General features: G+C 36.2%; 2 protein-coding genes across 3 annotated transcripts in view; one reads left to right on the forward strand and one right to left on the reverse strand.

The window, feature by feature from the left end:
• The window catches only part of arel1 (apoptosis resistant E3 ubiquitin protein ligase 1), a 21,714-nt gene extending 12,162 nt beyond the window's left edge, over nucleotides 1-9,552 (reverse strand). The window contains exons 1-12 of one of the 2 annotated variants that reach the window (XM_038291437.1): nucleotides 9,476-9,552; nucleotides 8,684-8,902; nucleotides 7,035-7,203; nucleotides 5,712-5,932; nucleotides 5,102-5,173; nucleotides 4,764-4,990; nucleotides 3,602-3,839; nucleotides 3,343-3,512; nucleotides 773-953; nucleotides 449-693; nucleotides 280-357; nucleotides 66-207 (exon numbers count right to left, since the gene is read on the reverse strand). In XM_038291437.1, coding sequence (XP_038147365.1) covers nucleotides 66-207; nucleotides 280-357; nucleotides 449-693; nucleotides 773-953; nucleotides 3,343-3,512; nucleotides 3,602-3,839; nucleotides 4,764-4,990; nucleotides 5,102-5,173; nucleotides 5,712-5,932; nucleotides 7,035-7,203; nucleotides 8,684-8,831 — 1,891 coding nt within the window. In that variant the 5' untranslated portion in view covers nucleotides 8,832-8,902; nucleotides 9,476-9,552. Of the gene's footprint in view, nucleotides 1-65; nucleotides 208-279; nucleotides 358-448; nucleotides 694-772; nucleotides 954-3,342; nucleotides 3,513-3,601; nucleotides 3,840-4,763; nucleotides 4,991-5,101; nucleotides 5,174-5,711; nucleotides 5,933-7,034; nucleotides 7,204-8,683; nucleotides 8,903-9,012; nucleotides 9,318-9,475 lie in introns of those variants that run through there. The other variant, XM_038291438.1, reaches the window with a different exon arrangement.
• On the forward strand, nucleotides 9,471-16,585 carry fcf1 (FCF1 rRNA-processing protein). Its single transcript, XM_038291440.1, has 8 exons — nucleotides 9,471-9,610; nucleotides 12,058-12,122; nucleotides 12,264-12,335; nucleotides 12,433-12,581; nucleotides 12,696-12,768; nucleotides 12,875-12,962; nucleotides 16,245-16,339; nucleotides 16,444-16,585. Exons 1-8 carry the CDS (start codon nucleotides 9,608-9,610, stop codon nucleotides 16,490-16,492), a joined length of 594 nt encoding a protein of 197 aa, XP_038147368.1. The 5' UTR covers nucleotides 9,471-9,607; the 3' UTR covers nucleotides 16,493-16,585.
• Nucleotides 16,586-17,382: the final 797 nt, after the last annotated feature.

Genomic DNA, 17,382 nt, shown 5'->3' on the forward strand with positions numbered 1-17,382 from the left:
ATTGCTTAACTCTTCATTTAATATCCATTTTAAAGCAATAACATCCTTATCAGAGTGAGACAAACCAATGTTTTTGTGCAGAAAGCGAATGAAGGTGGCAGCCATGATGTTTCTGTCTTTGCAGCTGAGCTCCACGGGAGGCTGGATGCCGTCATCCACAACAAGAGTTAAATACTTATGAACTGGATCTGGACCATAATAGGTAAACTGCAAAGAAAGGCTACCATGAGACCTACATCCATAATAACCCTTATATGAGGTTTCCTTTATTTTGCCTACCTTGGTTCCTGGACATACTCGAAAGGTGAAAAGGCGCCATGGAATAATTTTCAGGTAGAACTCCTTTATAGATAGTTGCTGTTCGACAGACGACCAAAATCAATACTCAAACATATCTTATAACAAATAGTGTAAAAACTAGAGTTCACTATTAGGATACAGCACTCACCTTTGGCGATATGTAACAGTAGACCTTTTTTGGTTTCTTCACTTTCTCTGGTTGACCCTCCACAGGAGAGTCATGCTCCTCGTCTTCCTCGCCCATAGAGGGCCTCCTCTGAGGAGCTAACAGAGAGGAGGCTGGTAACTGCCAGGAGGAATTGCTGTAGTTACCACTACTGTAGAGATACGCCTCAAAATAGATGCTAATGCCCGGAGTGGACACGTTCTTCTCCACGGAGGCCTTTTCATTCTCTGTAGTAACATATGTGGGTGTTAGGCTCAGAAGACAGAGTAGTAAAGAGATTTTGTTCAGAGTACAGAGGAAGCTCACCACTGAGAACAATAATGTCAAACTCCCCGTTGCTGAGTGGCTGATCATTATAAGAGATCCGGGCCCTGAAACAGCCCGTCTTTCTCAGGATGAGTCTCAACAAAACCTGGCACTGCTGCTTGTTGAGTGAGACTGACTTGGAGTAGAAATTATCTGAACTGTCATCATCCACTGTGCCAAGCTGGGAAAAAAAAAAGATCAGTATGAATACAGTAAATGAACAGTAGCGAGTTTAATGAGCTGTAACACCATAGAGCTGGTAGAATATTAACAGTGATAAAAATAAATCCAAACTTTCACTTCTTTTATTGATGCTAGAAGAAAAAGTGCATACCCCTGCTCTAATCCCTGTATCTTAATCATGTTTTGTCAGATTACAAGAACCAGCTTTGGTCTTTTTTATTAATATTTTACAAAAAGGACACGTTAATAATTAAACGAAAAGGAAATTACATGTTTTTGAATATTATTAAAACTACCAAACTGAAAAGTGTAGCGTGCTATTTTTTTTCTAGCTCATATGATTCTGACACTCCTGAAGTGTGCCATTTAATCTATTTATAAATACAGCTGTTGAATGAGACACTCAGAGGTTTGTTTGAGTACATTACTAAGGAAACAGCATTGTCAAAACTAAGGAACAAAGATGGGTCTGGGGTAAAGATCTGGAGAGCTTTATGACAAGGTTAAGTAATACTATCATTTTTAAGCACTGAACAGCTCACAGAAGACTGTTCAGAAATTCACATGAAATGGTCCAGTTGTAATCCTGCAAAGGGGTCATATTTAAAAAGAAATTTCCCCCACAAGACATTAGGAGACCCAGCTAACTAATTAGTTAATGAAAGCAGTGTCGTTTTTGTCAACATTAAAGGTATAGTGGAGGATTATTTGCATATTTTTGAAAAGACCCACCATCTCTACTAAAAAAAAAAATAAATAAATGCACATGCACAACCCTGTACCCACTCCAGATAGGGAACACCTATTAAATGCATGCGAGAGCCCGTTTCTCCTCGTGCAGGCTGTGTTTAAAAGTGTTTGCCAATCTTACTTTCCTAAAAGAAGATTTGCAGTTTTTCCACTATGTCAGACTCTCCACCGGTAAGTGAAAATGGGGACGAGCACGTAGGACGGCCTTACTTAAATATATCACCAGAATGATTGACAATTAGGAGGAAAACTTATTTTGATAATAGACCCGGAAAAAAAAACATCCTTCACTATACCTTTAACTATGACCAAAACTTTTAGTTGATGAAACTTTTTCAGGACTATTATGAGAGGGTAACACATAAACATAGCATTTAGCAGACCAACACACTATGAAAAATTTGAGAATCTTTGTTGTAACTGCTTAATTTTTAGAAAAACTAGATATTGTGATTGTAGATATGATGATTAATCGGACAATTCAAATCTATACATTTCTTCCTTTTATGCATGTAAATTGTCAGTCAAAATCTAAAGGATCAATAACCCTGCTCCCAATGTATGTGCTTATTTAGCCACTTGTGGTCGGACACCACAAAAACTCATATGAATATATGTTAAATATGATTTCTTCAAAAGAAAATCAAATGTTTAAAAGAGATAGACTGCGGTTGATATATAAACAAAGTAAAGAAGAGAAAATATCACAACAGCATCTTAAGATTTTTCTGCACTGATATTCCTGCGAATGTAAAGTTGGGTAGGTTACTCTAACATTAGTGCATTCGCTTTGAATATTACTGAAACAAATGCAGTGATTTACGGCTGAATAGCAAGGGTACGATACGTTTTATGAGGTTGGGTTACATGTGCCTAATTATTACACCTAGTCTTGTGGCTATAGGATAAAAGTCATTTCCATAATACAACCAGATTTTTAAAGCGAATTTTAGGCTATGGAGTGTTTGTTCATCAAGTTTGGACATATGCAAGTTCCTCATAAAAAAAATAACCAAGTCATTTAGAGGGAACCTGAATAAGGCAAGAACTGTATGAATGCAGAATGATGAAGAGGGAAAGATTATCAGCCGATTCAAACACGCTTTTCTTGAGCTGTATGAATTTGTAACTCCGAGTAAAAAAATACAAAAATGAAATCAAAAAACAAATCTACATATACATATGTATCTAGATAGATAGATAGTATATGCATTTCATCAATTGAGGAAACAAGATAACACATAACACATAACGTGAATTAATTGTTACTAAAAGCTTTTTCATACAAAAGATAAAACTTTAAAAACTGCAAAAATCAACACTGATTGAAAGATAGAAGGTTCTAAATATATGGTAAGGCTACAAGAAAACCTGATAGAAGCTGCAGAAGACTTATTAGAGATTCACCTTTTAACAGAGCCGAAAAAGCTACAATTTGATGATTGGCATAAAAGCATAATCATGTTTTAAAATGGCCCAAAGTTCAGACCTAAACTCAGTTAGGTCAGGAATTTGACCAGCTATGCACATTTCTCTAATTAGTCACTTTTTTGTGGCTGTAAAGTTATAAGATCTGCTACATTCAAAGAAGTATGATTGCTTTTGCACGGTACTGTAGGTATTTCTTTTTTTCTTACAGAGTGAACATGGACACTGTAGTTTTCTTCATCCGTGAGAGATGTGGAGTTACTGGTGGGATTTCCATACTCGTCCCTGGGTTCAATTTGCAAAGTGTGTTGCTGGCCATTTGTCAACACCAGTGTGGAGAAATGGTAGGCTATCTTGGTTTTAGAGGGAACAACTGTACCTGTGAGAAGAAATTAGATGAAAAATGTATGCAGTTATTTTTTATTTTTTCATTTAAAGATCCGGTAAATGAAACCATTAGGGTCGCACCTGGTTGGAAGATCTTGTAATAAGGACTGTAAGCCACATTGAGGCCACCCAGCTTTACAGCAACCTCATAACGTCCTGCTTTGCGCACCGTAAAGGCCACTTTGACAATATTGGACTCTGCCTCCTGCAGAACTTCCTGGGTGACGGGGATGTCCAGAGCCAGTTCAATGTGAGTGATGTTCACCCTCAAACCCACAGGCCGGTGTGCAGGGAAAGGCTGACCGTTCTTGTAGAAAAGCTGAAAGAACAACAACAACTTTATATTTACATAGTTTTCAGAGACGAACAACTACTGTCCTATTTATAGCAGATTTTGTTTCTTAAAAAAAATTATGATATTGCTTTGTATTTTTTGAACAAATTCTGTGTGTTTTAGGGGATGTTATGCATCAGGCTGACAGAAAGCTAAAACAATTCAGAGTGACAGGAAAATGAAAGCATGTTTTTTTCTAAACTTGTAACAAATCTAAATCTGAAAGGTTTGACATGCGTATCATGGCTGTATCATTAACGATTTGTCTGTTTCAGCTAGAGAGGCCAAATTGAGCTCCTCTCAGTGTGAAATTCCTTTACCGCGAAAGTGGGAAAAAAAACTCAAGAGTTTAAATTAGGGCTGAAACAATTGATTATTGAAATAATAATCAACTAATTTAGTAATAGGTTAATCATTAGCTGGAGTATAGCAACTGTAAAACATGCGTTAAGCTGACAGAGCAACACACTTAAAGCAGTAATTATATGAAAAATCTAAAAATATATTTATAAACATTTTGCATTTAAATAAAAAAAAGAAATTTCGTCAATATGCTCCATCCAGACCTCCTCAATTTTTTTTAGTTTCACCTGATTTAATTTCATAAAAAAAAAAATCTTCTTTTAGGGAACCGTTTCCTATCCGATTATTAATCAATTAATCGGAAAATCGACAGATTAATCGATTTGCAAAGCAATCGTTATTGCAGTCTTAGTTAAAATAAAGATAGATGGAGCCAAATCATTCAGTCTTAAACAAATGTCAGAGAGTTAGGCCTGGGACAGCGGTTTCCCTAGCAACTATCATACAGACTACCTTACACAACCAAATTTCAAGATTAATGTTCACTGACACTATTCATGTCAAACAAACTGTTATTATGAGTACATTAACCATATCTGTTCTTACCTGGACTCTAAAGGTCATTGTCTGCCCGACTTCCTGTGGCTCCTTCCAGTCCCAGGATACCTTGCAAGAACGTGGGTCCAGGTAGTTGCCACGGACATAGTCGTAGATGCTGCGGTCACCCCTTCTCCCAGGATCATCATTCTGGAGGAAGCTAACGATCCTAGCTGCAAGCTCACAGAGGAACTTGATGGTAAAGAAAAACGCTATGATGGAAACAGTAATTCCACCTGCCAAAAGAAAAAAAGAAACACAGGATTATATTTACGATCATCTAGGAGTTTTTTTTAGCATGTGGGGCAGCCAATATTTTACAAACCAATAGCTGATCCTGAACTTACCAATCACGTAAAACATGAGGTCCCTTATCAAAAAGCACAGCGCCACAGTACAGCCAAAAAGGAGAGCACCCGCTGAGAAACACAAGAGCATGCAATAATAAATGACTATTTCCCTTTCATAGCATTCAGCTCATTGTTTTATCAAATATTTTATTGTAATGCTTTTCCATATGACTGACACTGAGCTATGGTATGCTGAAAACCACACCTAAAGATAGGAATGCTGCTGTACCAGATGTATAGTTCGGCTTGAAAAGCAAGAAAGTGACAACACTGAATTGTTCTATTTCGCACGTCTAAATGTAATGTGGATAGGTGTGTGTGTTCGAGAGTGGCCTTGTGTGAGTAGATGGGTGGGTGGGGGGAGTGTTAAGATTTTAATCATGAAAAATAAAAAAATTAAAAAATCGGCAGGAAAATTCAATAGTAAAAGCAAAAAGTTGTCCTTGGCCATGCATACATGTCTAGTTTCACTAAGTCACGCTCAAACAATGAGTGACATTTCTAATTACAGAAATATTCAAATACAAAGCAACCAGACTATAATTACACTCTGGTTGTTGCAGCATAGCAACTACAGCTCAAGGAAACAGAAAATAATCGGCCTCACCAGTTGACCACTTCTCATTCAGGCGCCTCTCAGCAAGGCTGCGCACCAGCCGGATCTCGTAGTCCTGGTCTCGACTCCCCCTGGAGGTCTGCAGAATCTTGATGCCTGTGGACAGCTTTATGTAGTCTTCGTAGTAGTAACCCCAGGCAGATAAAGAGAGCTGCAGCTGACTGTCAAAGCGAGACAGGTCATCCAGATTCATACAACCCAAGGTTTTCAGTCTGAGGAGAGAAATACAAGACAAAAACGAAAGCATTTAGGTAGATAACTAAGGATGTTTGTTTTTACTTTAACCTTCAGAAAACAAGTCAACCATGGCAGCTGTTGCCGTCTTATTACCCACACCACTACTCCCCTACACAAAACTACTTTATGTGTAAATCTCCCCTCAGGCAACCTGAATTCTATTTTTGCAGAACAAGTGTCATAAAAAGCTTTCTAAATCTGTTTTTAAGACAAAGAAGATATAGAATAAAACTACCCTGCAAACAAATGTGTGACTTTTATAGCTAAAGACTAGTTTCCTGCTTTAAGTCCTAAACATGAGGCTGACATTCTGACTGAGTAGCTGCTGTATTTGTGCTTATAAAAAATATTAAAGGAAGAAAAAAAGAAGCATTTGTACTTCCTTCCGCATTCTGTACAATTTCAAAACTACCTTAAATGTTCCTTTTTTTAACAGTGTTGTATAACTAAGAATACACACAATACAACACTGTATTATAAACTTTATTTAGCTGTTTGATTTTACTGCCCTCATGGCATGGGGTAAAACGTGATGCAATATTAACGGCTTATGGTTATTTTATTTAGTATTAAAGTTGTTCTGAGGATTGCAAGAATCAAAAACTATGAAATGAGTTTACAAAAAACACCTATAAAAAACCAGTATGTTCACCCACTGCACAACAGTTTTACAATCAAATCAAAATGAAAAGGTCATAAAGGTATAATTTAATCAAATGAAAAGCTTCTTTTGTAATATGGCTGTCCATTACTAAAGCCAGATAGTGTCTTAAAAAAAAAAAAAAACATGATAACCTTTGCTTATGAACCACAATGACAGTTAAACAGTTTACCAAAAGAGGATGACTTTCAATTAGTAGTAATTTAGACAGCTCTATACAAAGAAACTCTCAAAAGTCCAACTGAATGATTCAGTTTCATTTAAGCACCAAAACTATACATAAGTTATTGAGAAGTACTGCCTTTTAATTGAAAAGTTTACAGTACTCAAAGGAACTAATCCCTAATTTGAGATAATGTTCACAAACTCAAGTCACACTGCTATTAAGGCTGAAGTAAAGACCTTTCTTTGCTTACGTGTGGTGATAGTGCTCTAGATTCTGGGAGCTAAGCCACTCCTGGAAGGCAAAGTCTCGAAGCAGCTTGATGTGAGCTTCTGCAATTTCCCTCCAGCGTTGCTGCTCTCTCCCCACCTCCTCTAGACGACTCAGTGCGCTCAGACTCAATTCTTCCAGTGTCTGCACATCTGTGTGACACACAAAATCCACATAAAAATGTCCCAGATTAAAATATTGTTTTCAGATCTCTGCAGATGATTATGAGTATACATTTTTAAAGTTGGATAATGAGACAGATAAAAAAAAAAAAAAAAAAAAAAAGGGGGGTGCCTTAGATTATACAGATCTAAACAACGTTCAGTTTTATGCTTAGAAATGCTGCAGTTATTCAACATACATACGGGGGGAAAAAAATAAATTTTTGTTGTTTCCAGATAATTATACCCATTCAAACTGGGATCTGCCACTACAAAATGTACTTTAATATATCAGTTTTTTTTTTTTAACAAACTACAGAGTATGCATTCAGCATTCAGACTGTGGTGTTTCATGAGCAGAGGGAGACGTTTCATCTTAAAAGCAGTAATTATATAAAAACTGTAAAAAAAAAAAAAAAAAAAAAATGTAAATATTTTGCATGTAAGATTTAAAAAAAATGTCTATCCAGAACTCAAGTGGAAAAGTTTTAGTTTCACCTGGTTTAATTTAGCAAAAAATCTTTTTCAAGGAATCTTTTGCTATCCGATTATTACTCGAAAAATAAAAAATAAAATAATCGACAGATGAATCAATTTGCAAAACAATCGTTAGTTGCAGCCCTAATAGCTATTAAACAGCTAGTTTAATCTGGGCAGGGTTTCTTTTTCAATGTAAGCATGTAATGAGGAAACTTCAAAAAGCTTCCATTTAGAAGCTGTAAAGTTCACAGTTCTTAAATATGTAATAATTGTTCTCTTTAGGGGCTTGAATACTTCAGCCTTTTACTGCGAAATAAATCTTTAGGTTTTGGTAAAGCACAGACAATAAAAAACAAATCAAAAATATATTAAAAATGTTAAGTAAATAATTTTCATATTAATTGCAAGTAATTGATTGCCAGCAGTGATTGCCACTTGTTTTCTAAATATTGAACAGTACTCATCTATATTAAAAAGAAATGTATCAAATATGTAAGCAGTACATTAAACAATATAAAGCTAAATATCAGGATTTAGGTTTAAAGATTTATTTAAAAATAAGATTGCAGGCAGAATGCATTTTTAAAATAGGTATATTCTCAGTTGGATAAAATATGATCTATAACGAAACCAAAAGAAAAAAATAAATCAAAAGGATTTTGCAGAATGGTTTATGGTAATAGCTACTGGTTTATACAGTTTTCAATGACATAAATTACACCGAAATGTTTACTTTCGAATAGGTAATTTCTAACCTAAAAGAACAAGCTTTGTGAAAATACAATGTTATCTTAAGACTAAGTTATTTAAAATAAACTGTTAGACATTTGGTCACATAGTCAAATTAATTATCAATGACCTTCAAAGTATTACCAAACTATATTCCGATTACCACCAAAGATTGCCCAAAAAATAAATTGCATTTTCAGCACCTTTTCAAGTCTGTAAACACATATACCCAAAAAACGAAACGAAGCAAAAAAAACAATACCTTCAAATAAGTGCCTGTGCTGAGAAAGGCTATGTTCTTGAAGCCATTCCTCAATCTGATTCTCTTTTCTTTTCTTCCACCTTACTTCCCAGAACAAGACCCACGACACTGAGCAAAAAACGAGGGTCAGGAAAAAGCGGCGGTCCATCAGACCATCCTTCAGCCTTTCACTAAGATCCCTCCGTGCTCTCAAGAGAACTGCTGGGCAAGTCCAGACTCCTAACAACGAATGAGGAAAATATATACAAACAGAATATATATTTGTTAAACATACGGGTTGAAGATGAATGGAAAATATAATGATAAAAACGTCCTGATAAATATCTTACATATAAAGTGAAACAACAAAAGAATTAGCTCAACTCAAATCTTTTTGTATTCATATTCGAAACTAGCATAGTCAAACTAAGGTGCTACTAAAGACTAGCTTATTTTATAAGGACACGCTCTACTAATCACAGAATAAACAAAGAATTATGCAATTTAATCTGTAGACCGTGAAAGAAAAAGCTAATAGGGGCGATAAACAATGAACTCAACTGCAGCATCATCAATTCTCTCTATGGGGGGTGGCTGGTACAACAGCATTCAGTAAGAAAACACAACGGTAACTGTTAGCCAAGTTAGCCCAGCGTCCTTTAAAAAAAAATAAAGCTAAGCGTCAGTTAATAAGATGTTATAAACTTGCACATTTAAATATATTCAGAGAAAAATAATTGCAACATTGAAGTGGCGTTGCGTTTCCCTAAACAAATGTGTAAATGGTACAGGTTTAACAAGCACCGCATCTACCTTCGTTTGTCAGTCGTTAGCATAGCAACCGGAACAAACGTAGAAAGTAGTCGCTTTTTCATGACGTGTCATAATCGACGCACGAGGAGTGTGGCAGCTACTTACAGAGAGCTAGTGCTGAAATTCTGAAACATGGTAAATATTCACGACTTTTTTTATTACATAATTCACACATATTAGGAATTTTCACTCTGACATTCAAGTGAACTTAATTTTATGAAGTATTTTTTTTTTCACGCGTTAAGGTAAAATGGAGACCTGTTCTGGAGATAAGCGAACGCTAGTGCTGTTAGCTTAGCATTGATACAAGTCCGCATAATGGTCTTACTTTAAAAAAAAGAAAATCCCAAACAATCGGAATATAATCGAAAATGTAATTTATACTTTTTATATATTCATTAAACATGTACTAAAAGTTTTCACTTAATATAAAACTATTTGGTTACATCGAATTAAAACCCCACATTCCTTTTAGAAGGCAAATGCATTATAAATGGACTGTTGCGCAGTGATTTAAAACTATTTTTAGAAAGCTAACGACAGCTTTCATTAAAATAAGATCCTAAAGTCTTAATTTTTTTTGAACAGATAAAAGGCATATGATCCAAATAGCCTGTAGTCTGGTCAAGGGTGTAACTTTGTGATGAAAATTAGTGGGGACACTCTGAGGGTGTGGGCTGATGGACCTACAGTTACTCAACCCGAACGCTTTGATTAGATTTTTGTAATAATTATACTTATTGAATGCTTTCCTATTGTTAAGAACACTAGAGAACTATAATACACTGATATTTATATTTATAGATAGTTAGAGAGATGTCTTCTAGTGCATTAATTTCAATTCAATTTCAATTCAGTTCAGTTTATTTACATAGCGCCAAATTCACAACACATGTCATCTCAAGGCACTTTACAGTTCAACCAGATCATACAGTCAAATTGATACAAAGTTTTCTATCTCAGGAAAACCAGTTGATTGCATTGACTCATTGACTCAAATACAATCCCTCACACTAAGCCATCTGCCGAGGCCGACTGGGGTTCAAGGAGACAGAAGCAGAGATACAAAAAGCAGCTGTAAAAGGCGGCCCCGTCCAGGAAACACACAGCCAGACAGACGAGCTCCAAGGCAGCTCCCATGCCATTACAAATATAGGGCCCAAAAACATTAATGTATAAAGAAATAATGAATAACGGCCGATTCCAATGCCAAAGTCCATATATCATGCATCCCTAGAAGTACAATTTCGATTCCATCCATCCAGAAAAATATGGATATGCTGCATTTTAAATATAGCATAGAATATTCTTTTCTTGTAAACTTTCTAGTAAACTATATTTATTATTATATATTTTATTGCATGTTGCATAACCCAGTAAATCTTGTTTCCCCTTTAAATCTGGAGCTCTCCCTACTTCTCTCTGTGCTCTGTTTAAAAAGGATTTATGAACCTCTTTAATAATATAATGATGCCAGAAACAAAATTTCAAGATATGTCGAAGCTCTGCAGTCTGATTCGATTTGTACAATAAGAAAACATGTTAATTTTAACCTGTAACTGTGAGTCATGGTTCTCTGGGAAGCTAAGGTTTTTTTTTTTTTTTTACTAAACTATGTTTTCTCAAGCTTTTTGCATTATAATACTAACTTTTATAAACTTACATTTATTGCCCTTTTAGCTGGAACAGCTCTGTATGTCAAACAAACTGATTTTTTTAGTGGCAAGATCTCTAATTATTTAAACCAACCCGTCTCCTAACTTTTACTGAAAAACATCAAAGTAGCTGCCGGTTAATAATCACAGAGTGCTGCTGTGTGTCTCTCCTCCAACCACGTAGCTACTTTGTACGCAGTAAAAAGCGACACATCCGACGATGTCACACGAGAGGCGGGACACGGTAGCAGAGCGAGACGGGAAAAATAAAAACACTGACTCAAAATCCTCTGAACACAGATAGCTAAACCAAACTCTGTTACCTTTGGCTAAAGTACATAAGCAGAAATGGGAAAAAGGCAAAAATTATTTGTGTTCATTTTTTTCCCATTATCTTTAAATTAATAATAATTATTAAACTTTATTGATCTCACATTGGAGAAATTTACCTATGCATTTAACACGTCTCTTTTTGGAGCAGTGGGCTGCCATCATGGGGCCCCCGGGTAGCAATTGGGGGTTAAAGGGCTTCCTCAGAGACCCAGAGTGGCAGTCTGGGAGTGGGGTTTGAACTCAGAACCTCAGGATACCAAGCTCTGTGCCCTAACCACTAGGCTGCCATTCTCTCCATAATTTTTGCATTCAAGTGTTCAATAAACCAGTTAATCCTAAAGCTGGGCTCGTGAGTAAAACAGGTGAAGTGTGAGAACCTCCTCAAAAGTCAAACTAAATAGCATAAATTGTCATTTCCAAACCATATTTGTAGAATACATTTATAAATGGATACAAAGAAACCAGCATTTCCAAGTTGCTGGTAAAACATATCTGTTACTTGTATATTTTACTTTTAGTAGTTTGGAAACCGTTACTATGAAGCATTTAGTATGATTTATTTTGTTATGTTGTTTGACACTGTGTCTATTTCAGGGGAAACAGAAGACGAAAAAGTTTGCTGCAATGAAAAGAATGATTAATCTTCGGGATCAAAGAATGTAAGTGTTCAAATCAGCAATTTATATCTCTTATTGCTTTGATACATTTTCTGTTGAATTCTTTGACTAGCTTGTTTATCTGAATAATTCTGCATTTAAAAACAAAATCAGTTAAACTTGACCTCTTTGCTCTTTTGGTAGAAAAGAAAAAGATCGTGCTAAAACAAAAGAAAAGAAGAAAAAAGATCCTTCAGAGCTTAAGGAGCGGGAAGTGTATGTTAACCGCTCAGCTGAATAAAGTACTTCTTAACTTGTTGGGGCCGAGGAGGGGCATCTTTTTGACTTTTTTTTTTTTTAATTCTCATTGCAGCACAAAGTATCCATCATGTCTGTTCTTCCAGTACAACACTCAGCTTGGCCCACCGTATCACGTTCTCGTTGATACCAATTTCATCAACTTTTCCATTAAGGCAAAGCTGGACATCGTTCAGTCTATGATGGACTGCTTGTATGCCAAATGTATGAAGCAGTAAAACTAAATTTGGACTTAATACATGCTCTATTGGAGAATGTTATTTAAAAATGGCAGAAACAGTTAAATCACTTTCTCCCCTGCTATGTGATCTGCTCAAGGTATACCCTACATCACAGACTGTGTGATGGCTGAGATCGAAAAGCTTGGGATGAAATACAGAGTTGCTCTCAGGTATCGTATTTAACAATCTCTTGGTTTTGCTGAAATTTAACACAAATATAGTTCTACTTTTCCACCTAAACAATGTTTTCCTGTGTTCTTATTTTTGGGCTGTTAGGATAGCCAAGGATCCACGCTTTGAACGGTTGCCATGCACACATAAGGGAACCTATGCTGATGACTGCTTAGTCCAAAGGGTGACCCAGGTAAAATAAATACACAGTAGAACACATCCAGTGAAAAGCTGGGGTTAGTTTTTATTACAGCATTGAGTAATATGAGTAAACCAAAGTTCTAACTAGAATAACATTTGTTAAATGTTAACCTACATTTATCAGGACCTGGTATCAAATTAAAATAATGTCAAACTTTAGCCTAGATAACTGTTGATCTGAATGCAAGTAAGCTAAATTGACACATTTATGTAAAACAAGTCAAAATGTTGATCATTTACCGGTAAGTAAGATTCATCATCCCCCCCAACAATTTCTGATCAGCAACCATCAAGAACATTATTTAATCAGGACTTTAAAACCGTACTTGTACGGTGTGCACGTCTGCATTCCTGCATATGAAAGAAATATGCTGGTACACTGATGCTGTGTCCCAAATGATGATAGAAATTCTCCTTTGACAAGGCTCAATCAACAGCATTCCTGCATAGGAATGTGTTAATAAATGGGAAAAGGAAGCACATAAAAGAAAGAAAATGTGCACAACCTCAGTAAAAACATTAAAGAGTTTAACATGGATGTTGCAAATAGTATGAATAATTTCTTGTGCCGTAGATGGTTTTTCTGTCCAGTGGAACGTCACACCTTCTGCCTGATTGGAGCAGCTTGAATAAATGATGTAGGGACAAAGATGAATCCTCTGAGATCAGGGTGGCCTTCCTGCTCACAGAGCTTTTGAACAATTCAGAAAGATGTGTTTGCTGTAATCTGTAATTTTGGTACCAGATCTGCTCTGGGCCCTCCCCCTGCTGATGACACCACCTCAGACATACTGTATTCATGTTTCTTAAGAATCAATTGTCTTCTGGAAGTTCAACTTATTATAACCTGGTTTGCTTTTATTTTATGTTTCTTTGGCAACCTAAGGTAGCAAATATGTAAAACAATTATTCTCAGTCTTGACGGCAAGTACTCCATTCTAAGACAGACTGAGCTCTGCCATTTAACAAGGAGACACAAAAACTCTCAGTACGTCTTATTCGTTTTTATTAAGATGTGATGGCAGAGGAAGGCGAATTAGACATTTTAAAATGACTTGCATGGGGATTTTAGACAAGGAAAAAAAATTTTATTCTACTTGCAGAAAATAAATCGTTGACGTTGATATGAAGTTAAAAGAAGTATAGCTTAAAGGAATAGTACACCCAAAACATGATTAGCCTTCATTTTCTACTCACCCCCATGCTGAACAACACTCTGGAGTACTTTTTTGATATCTCAAATGCATCTGGAGATCTGGGAGGCTTCTTGCTGTCTGCTGACATTCAAATAATGGAGGTCTATGGCGCCCGAGGCAGAAAGGTCCATAAAAGTCCACAAAAAACGTGTCAATATTCCTCCATACTGCTCGTCCAATGTATTCCAAGTGTCCTGAGTGGGTAGCATCCAGAATTTACTCGAAACGAAGTCATTTAGAATGTTTTTAGAGCATAAACAGTAGTGTATAGGATTTCCTGAAAGCGCGTTCACGACGCTACGGAAACCGCGGCAGACCAAACCAGATGAAAGTGCGCATTCAGCTCGGCAAAGAACTCATGCTCTTCCTCAACACTGAAGTCCTCAGACATTTTTCTTTCGTTGTTTCTTTCTTTGCACAGGTAAACAGCACATTTCTTCTTCTACGCTTGCATTATTGGCAGAGCAGACGCTGAATGCGCACTTTCATCTGGTTTGGTCTGCCGGCTTCCGTAGCGTCATGAACGCGCAGGCGCGCGCTTTCAGGAAATCCTATACACTACTGTTTATGCTCTAAAAACATTCTAAATGACTTCGTTTCGAGTAAATTCTGGACGCTACCCACTCAGGACACTTGGAATACATTGGACGAGCAGTATGGAGGAATATTGACACGTTTTTTGTGGACTTTTATGGACCTTTCTGTCTCGGGCACCATAGACCTCCATTATTTGAATGTCAGCAGACAGCAAGAAGCCTCCCAGATCTCCAGATGCATTTGAGATATCAAAAAAGTACTCCAGAGTGTTGTTCAGCATGGGGGTGAGTAGAAAATGAAGGCTAATCATGTTTTGGGTGTACTATTCCTTTAATAGAGCTTCCCCTTTATACATTGACTTGCAATTACTTAGTTCACCAAAAACATTTTATTTCAGTTTTGTTATCAATCAGGTAAAACAATTGTTTATTAGACACGCTAACACTACACCTGCACCTGAGTCGGCACACGGATGCTGCATTATGGTTTTGACGTTGTCTGGGTAACCACGATATTTGACGTCATCATAGCAATGTTCAGCCCATCATATAGTGTAACGTCACTGGGCCTGAGCAGATCTGACTACCGGTAGCTGATCTAGTAGCTACACTGGTTAATAATATGGGACTTTTTGGTTTATAATAGTGAGGAAGTTTCACCAGGACAATGGTACGGATGAGGTTGGAATCTATTATTAATAAAGTTAAATTCACTTTAGTATCTCTGATCAAAACTGCAAGCGCTGTGCTAATAAAATGATTCCTTGGGAGGGTATTTCATAACCTGACTCCGCCAGATGGATTTGCTCCGCATATCCATCTGAAACCTTCCGTTGAAGTAATTTTGGGAAGGGGCGAAAATACTGGTTAGCTGATTGGCCTATGTTGGTGATAGATGCGCTTCTCGTTGCGTCACATCTCAACCCGCTTCAAAGCCAACGCTGATTGGACGTTCGTTTGGTAAACGGCTCCAAATTTTCTTTAACGGAATGTAGCCAGACTGATCTGCGAGTGAAACCTTGAAAGCTCGCAAGATCAGGATGGTCTCACGAGGCTAGGTATTTCAAGCTTTCTGTAGAGATTTGCCTATCTGTTGTCTTCCAAGAAAAAATAAAGTTTAAAATGTTTGCAAAACAGCTATTAGCGAAATTAAGTAATATATGTTTTACTATTCCTGACCAATTGCTGCATGATGTAGTAATATTTTAAATAAAATTCTGTTAAATTTCACAAAGACGTTGATTGATATTGATTGGTTCATATTTTATTTTCAGACATACAGGTATACAATAAATGATTTTATATATCTTTGTAACAAAAACAAAATTAGTCTGAAAAGGGTGTATTGACAGAGAGAATAAGCTTATAATACCCACCCTCCAAAACCAAGTCACATTGGACTAGAAAAGAAAAAATACTTAAGTCGTTTTTGGTGATATTATGATAAATCAGTTAACTGCATCATACTGTGGTGATGTTTGTGTTTTATAATGTAGCCTGTGACTTGTGGAAATAGACTGACAACATAAACTTTGTGTGCAGCACAAGTGTTACATCCTGGCCACTGTGGACAGAGATCTTAAGAGACGAGTCAGGAAGATACCCGGGGTTCCCATCATGTACATCTCAAATCACAGGTAATTTTGCAATGTTGTCTCAGAATCTGAAAACTTTGGAGATTTTAGCATTAAAACTAAATTAACAACCTTGCTTTTGCTAATATATTTCCTTTCATTTGCAGGTATAATATTGAAAGGATGCCTGACGACTACGGTGCTCCAAGGTTTTAATATTTCTGTCATGTGTACATAGACTGAAGATTCCTATTGACTGTAGTTTCTCTTTATGCTTAATAAAATTCAGAGGTCTTGATGCTTAAACGAGTGGATGTATTATTATTTTAGCTTATCAGGTTCACTATGTTCTGTGATCATCTTTTTTTTTTTTTCCCAATTCGATTTAGGATTAAATCATGCACTGAACTGTTGTAAAATGTATTTTAACTGGAGCAAAAACATTGATACTAAATAAGTGGCAAAAATTAATTCTAAAAAAACCTTCAAATATTCCTGACTTCTCAAATAAAACTGTCAAGTTTATTTAATTAGATTAAAGAGTGAAGTTCATTGATTTATTACACATACACTGAGGTATTCTAATAGGTTATTTATGTGAATTTTGATTTTCGTGTTCATTATTGTTGCTAAAGTACCCAAATTTAATTTAGCAGAAAGTTAAAATACACAACTGTGTATTTTACTGCCAGAGATGTAACATTTAAATAGGGCACATTGTCCAACACAGAAGAGCGACATCCAAGACTCATAACTACATCTACACCTTGTGGACAAAGGACATTGTTTTGAGGACCAGAATGTTCACATCTATGTTAAGAAAGAAAAACCAACCTCAAACAGAGGGGTTTGTTTATCAAGGGTCAAAACTTAAATCTTCTATTCATCTTTTCATAATAGCTCCAAGATAGGAAACTTGTGAATTAACAGGGATATAAGGATATGTTTTATTGCAGGTCAAGATGGGAAACTACAAATTTTTTTAAGATTAGTGGTCTGAAGCGTCTGATCAGAACCTCTCAGAAAAAAATGTAGTGTCATGGGCAATTTGACTGAGAATGTATTTATTTATTTGAGCAACAGAGTTTGTTTTTACCTAAAAAGAA

Source organism: Cyprinodon tularosa, unplaced genomic scaffold (genome assembly GCF_016077235.1).
Source record: "Cyprinodon tularosa strain WSP-4 unplaced genomic scaffold, ASM1607723v1 ctg3, whole genome shotgun sequence".
Classification (NCBI taxonomy): Eukaryota; Metazoa; Chordata; class Actinopteri; order Cyprinodontiformes; family Cyprinodontidae; genus Cyprinodon; species Cyprinodon tularosa.

Bases quoted from the DNA above. Each gene is read 5' to 3' on its own strand.
- fcf1 (XM_038291440.1), top strand. The intron at 12,123-12,263 runs GTAAGTGTTCAA...CTCTTTTGGTAG, and splicing joins AATCTTCGGGATCAAAGAAT to AAAAGAAAAAGATCGTGCTA. The intron at 12,963-16,244 runs GTAAAATAAATA...CTTTGTGTGCAG, and splicing joins TAGTCCAAAGGGTGACCCAG to CACAAGTGTTACATCCTGGC.